Source organism: Scaptodrosophila lebanonensis, unplaced genomic scaffold (genome assembly GCF_003285725.1).
Source record: "Scaptodrosophila lebanonensis strain 11010-0011.00,11010-0021.00 unplaced genomic scaffold, SlebRS2 tig00000053-arrow-pilon, whole genome shotgun sequence".
NCBI classification, from domain to species: Eukaryota; Metazoa; Arthropoda; class Insecta; order Diptera; family Drosophilidae; genus Scaptodrosophila; species Scaptodrosophila lebanonensis.
In genome coordinates this window covers 6,248,589-6,257,992 of record NW_022060548.1, presented here as the reverse complement: position 1 = coordinate 6,257,992, position 9,404 = coordinate 6,248,589, and the positions used below count along the sequence as shown (strand labels likewise).

At 37.6% G+C, this 9,404-nt stretch overlaps 1 protein-coding gene across 1 annotated transcript; it reads right to left on the bottom strand.

Annotated features, from left to right (window-relative positions):
• Window positions 1–5,529: 5,529 nt before the first annotated feature.
• Window positions 5,530–6,855, bottom strand: LOC115624106 (homeobox protein bagpipe). The gene is made up of 3 exons (XM_030518698.1): window positions 6,399–6,855; window positions 5,732–6,299; window positions 5,530–5,677 (listed from the first exon to the last, which is right to left on the bottom strand). The coding sequence occupies exons 1-3, from the start codon at window positions 6,853–6,855 to the stop codon at window positions 5,530–5,532; spliced, it is 1,173 nt and encodes a 390-aa protein (XP_030374558.1).
• Between the last annotated feature and the right edge of the window lie 2,549 nt (window positions 6,856–9,404).

Here is a 9,404-nt window from a genome sequence, read left to right as displayed (position 1 = left end):
AGAATGTATCAAAATACGATATTTACTGATGTACAAAAGTGCACTATAATTTAACTGCCCTTTTTATATTTAATTTGTTAGATATGCGAAAAAACACTGTAAAATTTTAACAATTTTTGTATTAAATTTTAATACTCGTACCAACTAATTTAAAGACGTGTTCGCTTTCGGGTTAACTTTTTTTTTCAAAAATAAATTCACCTAAAGTTATAGTGATTCCTATTTTGTACTTCTTTGAAACAATAACACAATTACTAAAACAATAATAATTGTGATATTTAACAAAGTTTCCTGACTATTTATTTTTTTAAACTTTACGTTTCAATTTAGTTTTTCCATCCAAGATCAGTGTGTCCCTAATTAGAGAATAAATATTCGACACACTTTCTTAATTATTAATCGATATTAGCACAATACTCGTATATCGGCTGAGCAACGATTATAGTTCTCTCAATTCTCTCTCACCTCACTTTCCACGGACAAAGACAATTATAAAATGCAAATACTTTCTGTTTGCGGAGTAGAGTAAAAGGAAAGCGCACGCCTGATGAAATTGTCGTGAGTTTTTCCTACCAAGAACTGTTAGGCTGTTGGATAAACACAAGTGGCCGACAACACGTGCAACAACAACAGCGGCAACAGCAGCGGCAGCCTCAACATCATCGGTAGCTGTAAATCCAAATCCAAGTGCGACCGCCGCACTAATTGTAGTGTAGCAGAGTCTCAGCCTCAGTCTCCTTTTATGGCGCACATGTGTGCAACAGACCCGCCAAACACTATACTTGAACAAGTACTATATAGCGAAGATCGGTAGATCGAACATCGAGTGACGATGGCAGCCACGCAGTGAACCAAGTGCATTAAAATGGACTAAAAACAAGGCGAAAATCATTTGCATTTTAAGTAAAAATTTGTTTACACTTTATACGTGAGCTGTCCGAAAATGTTTTTCCTTTTGATTTTTCGCAACGGCCATTTGCCATTAAATGTGCTCTCAAAAGCCGCTTAAAAACGCAGGCAAAAATGTTTAAACAAACAGCGCACACAAGAGACCCAACATTCAATATAATGCAAATGCATATTTGTTTACTCTAAGCTTTTCCCCTCCCTCTCGCATCCCATGCTGCCCCTGTGGCAACCAGAGACATGTCGAGATTGCGCACTAAATACGTCACTGCAAGTCATGACTAATTTGCATATTAATTACAACCCAAACATAGGACGGCCTCACACTGGCGGCCTCTCTTAAAAGGATTGCCGTCAAGTAGTGAGGCGTCATGAGCATGTGTCATAAAAAAAGGTTGCATAAACAAATCCAAAGACAGCGAACATATAAACAAATTAGTGGCTGCCGACCCGCAGGACTCGCAAGCAGGCAGCTACAACAACAACAAGGACCACATGCCGAGTTTAACCCTACAACTTGTAACTGCCTCTGTCCAAATTGTATCTGAGATTTGAGATATTGTTATGGGATTCTCAGAGTCAGTTTTCGCTTTACTGATTTGCTGGGACGGCGAAATAAAAGTGATAAATAGCTACGGTATTTTTTTTTTTTTTTTTTTTTTGACAAAATAGAAAAGAAATTGGAATATAAAGTCTTATAATCTCTATGTATATAACACCTCTATTAAGTCGTCTGGACGCAGCGAAGTGTTTAATGATGTTTGACGATGCTTAAATCCAGTACCTGATCTAAGCAACATATACATATATACCATAATTTAACATAAGATTTAAGATTTAAACCCTTATTTTGAGTCTCAGAGATGGAAGTAACATTAAATAATACTGTATTTTAAAAATAGTGAAAACAATTCCTCAGGTGACTGTTTTATGTGTATGGCTTATTATTAAATTACTTTTTAGGATTTCTAAAAATAGATTTTCAATTTCTTTACGGGTTTCTTTTCTTTTAGCAACTAACCGAATAATAAAGGAAAAGAATTAAAAAAAAATAAATTAATATTTAAATATATGAAGATGGTTTTCAATATTTAAAAACATTTAAACTAATTTCCAATTGTTCTCAGCTCAATTTCAATCCAACTAATAAATAAATAGTAAAATTAGAAATAGCTTTCACCCTTTTTTAACTTTGTTTGGTAATTTTGTATTAAAAACAAAAATCTTAGGAATATTTTCAAGACTTTAAACATTTTAAAATTATTATTAAAATTATAAAATACAGAAATAGATTTCATCCTTTTTTGGGATCGTTTGATAATTTTGTATATTGAAAACAATAATATTAGAAATGTTTTCAAAACTTTAAACATTTTAAAAGCAAATAAAAAATATCTAATTCAGTCAATAAACAAAAAAGTAGTTTCTTGCATTGAATTATATTTTTCTTGGAGATAATATAAGAATTTTATTTACCCGATTAGTATTATATTATTTAGCTATTAGTAAATGTTAATCGCGTACAAAAAAATGAAAATATATAGTTAGTTGAACCACAACAATGTTGAAGAACACTTGTACATTAAACAGAGCCATATACTGAGCAACGAACTTCAATATTCATTTTAAAATACTAATATACAATTAAGATTATGTCTGATATATATAATATGCACAGTGTTTATTTAATGGAATCCAAATTTAGAGCAAATGTAACACTCATATTCATATTTCGCAGAATTTCGATTATTTTAGCATTCCAAGAATAGTATTCGATTTGTGTGTGAAAACTAAAGTATGACGAGCTAATGTACTCAGAGCTATTGTCCCAGATACTCGTATAGCCGAAGACATTCTTGTTGTTATAAGTAATTACTGCTGTCAATCGATTTTAGTGTCCCAAATTTGTCAAGACTTTTGGCTTTTAGCGCAGAGTCCCGCTGATACAGAAATGCGGCGTGCTTTTATTTTTTCAGTTGCCACTCGCGCCACTTGTACAAATAGGGGGAAAACATTTTGAAAGGGTTTCGACTGATCGTACAGTTCGTATTGATGCCTATTTGTAATATGAGTGCGACGATTTGTGCTTCCTGGCGCCAGCCTGAAGTGAAGTGCTCGATCATGCAATTGTCCTGTTCCTCTCCTGTCCTGTCCTGTCCTGCATGCCTACTGTTTGAAGAGACAGTTACTCTGTCTGTATGTCTTTCTGTCTGTCTATCTGTCTGTTTGTTTGTTTATAAACATGGAACCGTTGAATTTGTCGCCATCGCCACACTTGAGTCCTGTCGTCATCCGCCACCAACTGTGCGCCTAATTGCGCCTCCTTGGACAGATGATCTTGTGCAAAAGCCTGGCCAACTACTCTACTACACTAGTCGTATATAAGTCAGTGGTTAGTGGGTCAGTCTGAAGAGACCAGCTCAGTTCAGCCCAACCCCGTCTGAGCTGACATATTGAAGCACTTCTATGCCGACATTGAGTGCTCGTCGTCGTCATCGTCATCATCAGCGTCCTCATCAGAGATTTTGCAAAGACTCGCTCGCTAGCCATGCGTGTGGGCCACCACTCCAAAAATCCGACCACTTTAGACTTGATCGCTGTCATTTCCCATTTGAAGTGCCCCGCAGGCGACTGGACTGCCAAATGAGGTCACGCAATGAGCGCATGGGTCTAGCTATAAGTTAGAATACTTTTAAATGTATCTGTTTAGGATTTGCATTTCAATATAAATCAATAAGAATCCGAGCCGAAACTTTTCATAAATTTTCGTTTAAGAAATGCAGAATGCTTTTAATACATATATGTATATATTTCAGATGCAACCGATAAGTAAGACTTTTGATGGGATCTGTACAGATGTACATACTTATGAACATCTGAATATCTATAGAGTTTGTTTTATGCTCATATATTTGCGTTGTCGAGCACTGAAAATTTAGCTTCAGCAGTTATGTATTTGAAGGCCATATTCTGCAACTTTTCTCAAACCGATCGATGAATATTATTGCCTTCAAAGAGTCCCAATTAATCCTCATAAACAGTAGTGGATCTCCAGACCTGGACACATATGTCCGAAATGTAAAAAAGTGACACATTATTAAATGTTTTGACCATAGTTCAAGAATACTATATAACAGTGTCGGAAAAACATTTCAAATATATTGTTATACTAGCTAACTATTAGATATTATTGTATATTCTGTTTTTACACGGTTTTGATTTAACACGTTTTTAAAATTAAAAATTGTATACACTTAATTCTGTTTATACACGGTAGATTGGTTCCAGAAACAAAAATAGGTATTTGGTTCCTTATAGTATCTCTAAAGAAATAGTATATGAAATTTTTAATTTTCAAACCGTGTTATATCAAAATCGGGTAAAAAAAGACGATCTAAAACAGAATTAGGTGTATATGGTTACACGACTTTATTTCATTAGCACGAATTATTATGCATATTTTTTTACACACCTTTTTTAGGAACCAATCTACCGCGTAAAACAGAATTAATTGTATTTGCAAAATTTGAGTTCGAAATTCCAAGAATTACGGGAGTTAGAGAAAATCACGATTTTCGGTGGAGAAGGGTGGGGGTGCAGGGGAATTCCAAAAAACACAGCATATTCACATACGGCATCTTGTACTTCAAATTTGATGTCCCTAGGTCTTATAGTCTCCGAGATATAGGCGTTACGGAAAAACCCCCATAGGAGGGAAGTGGGGGGAAATCAAAAAAAATAAAACAAACTCATATAGCGTCACACATAAGGCATCTTTGTGCAAAATTTGGTGTCTCTAGCTCTTATAGTCTCTGAGATCCAGGTGTTCATACGGACGGACGGACGAACAGACAGACAGACATAGATCGACTCGTATGTCCACATCCTATGTTTGTCAATGAATATATATAATGAAATAAATAGAGCAATATTTTGATGTGCAATTAATTCTATAAGAAGCCGAAAGAACACTTGGTAGTGATTTTGCAATCATGGAGGCTTTAGCTAGATCTTTTAAGCTGACCACAAGTCATTAATAGTCGCTTATGCCTTTGCACAAATATTTATATTCTACATATATATACAAGTATAATATGAAACATATCTTTCAGTCCAATCAATTTGATAAGAAGCCAAAAAATCACTTGCTTCTACCATCATAAAGTCTTTAGTTAAAACTGAACACAAGTCATTAATAGTTGAAGGCATAACCTTTGCAAAGATATTCATCTTCTATAAACATATGTATGGGTCATAAAACATCCGGATGCATCATCCGAAACAATAAAATTCTGAGAGGGTTCTTCGTAGAATTGGAATTTCATGGCCAGAGAAGCTGCATCTAATAACCAAATATCAACTTATTGTCTTCATCGTGTAATACCCTTTCCAGGGGTATTTAAAGTTATGAATCTATAAAATAAGTTTTATCAAGGGAACTTAACAAAAACTCGTTTAAAATTTGCTCTTCATTTAGTGTTTTATTCAATTTATTTTACAGAACTAATGCTTAGAACTACTAAAGCTATGTGCACCCCAAAACTGATGATTTCCTCTATTTTTCTAGCACTACTTAACTTTCATTCTGCCGCTATCACAAACGCTTACCCCGCGTCCCTCCTTCTAATCTATTTCCACATTCTCTTCGCCATCTTCCGCCGCCGATTGACTCTCCGCCCCGCTCTCCACGCTCAGCACATTGCCGGGACTCTGGCAAGGACTGTGTTGATTGCGTGCCGGCGATGAGGAGGCCGATGAGTTGTGCACAAAGCTGGGCTTAGCGGCGTAGTCCAAGGCCTTGATGCCCATGAAGTTTGAGGGCTGCGCGGACTGTTGACTCGGCGGGGGAATGGGTTGCGGCACCTTCGGCTGCGGGTAGAAGTACGGAAAGTGCATCTGAGGGAGCGGCAGACCGCCGTAGGCCAACTGCAGCTGATGCCTGTAGATGCTCAGTAGCGCCGGATCGAGCCCATGCGAATAGCCCGAGGAGGTGGATCCCGGAGTCAGGTGAGCATAGGCCGTAGTGCCATCCTCCCGGACCAACACCTGTACGGGCACACGCTTTGTGGCACTGAGTAGAGCCGCCTCGTGTTGCTGAATCTGTTTGCGTTTCGTCTTGTAGCGTCGGTTCTGGAACCAGATCTTCACCTGCGTCTCGGTGAGGCGCAAGGTTTTGGCCATTTCGGAGCGCTCCGGTCCGCTGAGATAACGCTGCTGGGCGAAACGGCGTTCCAACTCAAATACCTGGGCGTGGCTGAAGGCGGCACGCGAACGTTTCTTGCGACTCAGTGCGCCACTCAGACTGTCGTCGTGCGAGAGGGGCGAGGTGGTGGTGGCATAGCCAGCCGCCGACGAAGAGGGTGAACTGCTCAGAGGTGGCGGCGAATCGCAGTCTAAGGGAAGAAGAAGAAGTGCAGAAAATAGCGCGCAAATTAGCCAAAAAGTTAACACAATGAGGCAGCCATTAGTGCCCATTAGGGTTGGGAACTTACCGGAATCGTTGCTGGTGCAGCGTCGCATGTCTAGGGGTAGACCGACAGCGCCAGCAAAGTAGCTCAGCTTGCTGCCATTGTTGTTGTTGCCTGCCACGCCTCCTGCACCGCCCACGCCTCCACTCTGATTATTATTATCGAGCGCCGCTGCTGCCGCATAATATTGCAGATAATTATTGCCGACTGTGGGGGAATCCCCCACCAATTTACACTGCGCCAACTTATAGATACTGAGGTCGCGACAACAGAGCGGAGGCGGGGATTTCGTGGCCCGCTCCGACTCCGGTTTCGTGGCACCCGCACTTAGTTCCGAATCGGAGTCGCGACGCGTTCCCGACGGCGGCTGCGGCGCCAGCTTGCTGCGCGTCAGTATATCGTTGATGGAGAAGGGTGTTGTTAGGGTCTTGCTCAGACCCGCCAGGGCAGAGCCACCACCCGCGCTTTCCATATTCAACATATCTCTTTCAAATATATATTCAACACTTCTTAGCACACTTGCCGTAACACGTTTACGGTCTAGTTTCTTGCTCGGCCGGATTGAATGTGTGCCTTTTGAGCGTCGTGCGGGTTCTTTAAATAGCTGCGCCGTTCCGGAGAGACTCACTCAGCCAGTGCTCTGGCTGCTCTGCCTGCTCTTGGTGGTGGCTTCCGCGCTATTTTAAATGCACGCCCTGAGATCTGTTGAGCTCTCTAGTGCCTGCGGCCTCTGCTTATTGGTCAATGGCTCTGAGTTGCTCTCAAGTGATTCGTCCGAGTGCGTAAACAAGGCACCCCAACCCCATAGCCATAATTTCCGTCACATTAGCGAGACTGCGTTATTTTTGGAAGTGCATGCATCCTGTTTATTGTTTATTCTCTGCTCTGAGTTTTTTGGGTTCCATCTCCCGCTGTTGACTTGGGATGCGAGTCTTAAGGAGCCAATGCTAATGGGTACAGTCCTGCCTGACACACTCACTAGTAAACAACTTCAGAGACTTGACGAGCGAGTTTGTTTATGTCCTGTATTTATTTGGATTAAGCAACCTTACAGAGCATTGCACAAATAGATGATTTTATTTTTGGGTCACCAGAAGCAAGACTCGCACTTTATTTTAAATAAATATACCCACATGTGTTTATCATAAAATTCATGTATATTGAAAGGGTATAATCGAAAGTCTAAAAGTATGTAACAGACAGCTGAAGGGGTAGCAGGCCCCATTTTATAGGGAACTACCTCTTCTATCTGTTATATCGATATAGGCCCCATTTTATAGATAACTACCTATTATATCTGTTATATCGATAAAGGCCCCATTTTATAGATAACTACCTATTATATCTGTTATATCGATAAAGGGCCCATTTTATAGTAAACTACCTCTTCTATCTGTTATATACTTGTATATGTCTCTCTGTCCTTATGAACGTCGAGAACTTTGGAGCCATTATAGCTGGACCAAACCTGATGTAATCTCATTATTTTATATAGCTTCTATAGAATCGATTGGTTTTAAAATCACTTTTATTATTATACGTTTTTTTTATAAAAATGTTCGAAAAAAAAATATTATATCGAAAATGGACTCACTATATCATATGCTATATGTAGCTGCCTTGGTGCGGAAATCAATCTATTTGAAAACAACAATTTTTTTGTTTTCAAAGATATGTTTTTTAAAATTTGTATGTTTTTCCTGATGGTGTTCTAAAGTCTTATTTAAATCGATGTATATAGCTGTCATAGAAACGATTGGTGAAAATTTGGTATTAAAGCGTTTTCTATAATGCCTCATCATAATCAGAAATTTTGTCAATATAGCTTCCCTATATCATATAGCTGTCATAGGAATGATTGGCATAATAAATTTAATTTTAATTGAATCATCATAATCAGTTTTATTAATATAGGAATATAGGAATGATTGGCATAATAAATTTATCTTAATTGAAAGGCGCTAGCGGCGAAAACGGCGGTACAGGGTATTTAAGAGTCGAACGGGCATAACTTTAATGTTGTAATTGTTTTTCTTTAAAAAAATATGTAGTTTTGAACGACTTTGTGCATAACACTCTAGAATATTTTTTTGTTGTAAATGTATTCGTTTTTCTATGATTTTTTATAATAATAACAAAGGAAAAACATATTTACTAATCTGGCATATTTTTCTTATTCAATTTCAATTTCAATTTATTCACATTTCTTAAAAACATTACGAATTAAAAAGTGAGGTAAGGATATCTTAATGTTAAGATAAATATAATGAAAACAGAAAAATTATTATATTTCTCTCAACTTGCTGGAAATTTAAGTGCGACTATAAGCCTTATCAGATTTTGATATATGCATACAAGTACAAGTAGTTGAAATCAATAACAATTGTTTTAATTAAAAAATGTTATTTATCAATCTAAATTGTTAATTATGTTTTATGGTCAAAATACCCAAATTCTATATGTTATTGAAAGACAATTCTAAGTAAATGTAATTTAATGGCACTTTCTGTTAAGCTACTTAGCTGACTGATAAGAAAGCAAGGGTGTAGGCAGGGGAGACCGTTGCCCCCCCTCCCTCCCTAAAAAAAATTTTGCTATATAAAGTTGGCAAATTTTCGACACTATTTCGCCTTAAAATGGAGTTGGAGTGGATTTGTTGCAGTTTTTTCATTGATCATATGCATAAGTTATTTTTAAAATGCATCGTGCATTATTTAATACAAATTTCAATTTTTTGGCCCCCCCTTTTGCAAAAGCTGCCTACGCCCTTGTAAGAAAGTATTGTTATCAGGTCTGCAAAGTAAAGGCTTTTTGCCAAATAATTTGATTGCGTTCAAAAAATTTTTCTTAGATAATTGGGGCTTTTTTTGGCCTTTGTTATCAATATAACACATGCATTCATTATCTTTATCTTTCTTTTTAATGTTTTTAGTATTCATATAATGAGTACAGAACCAATTTCCATTGAAAGAAAAAGAACCAGAAGCAGAAATAGAATGAGAAACAAAAATAAACATAGAACAAAATTTG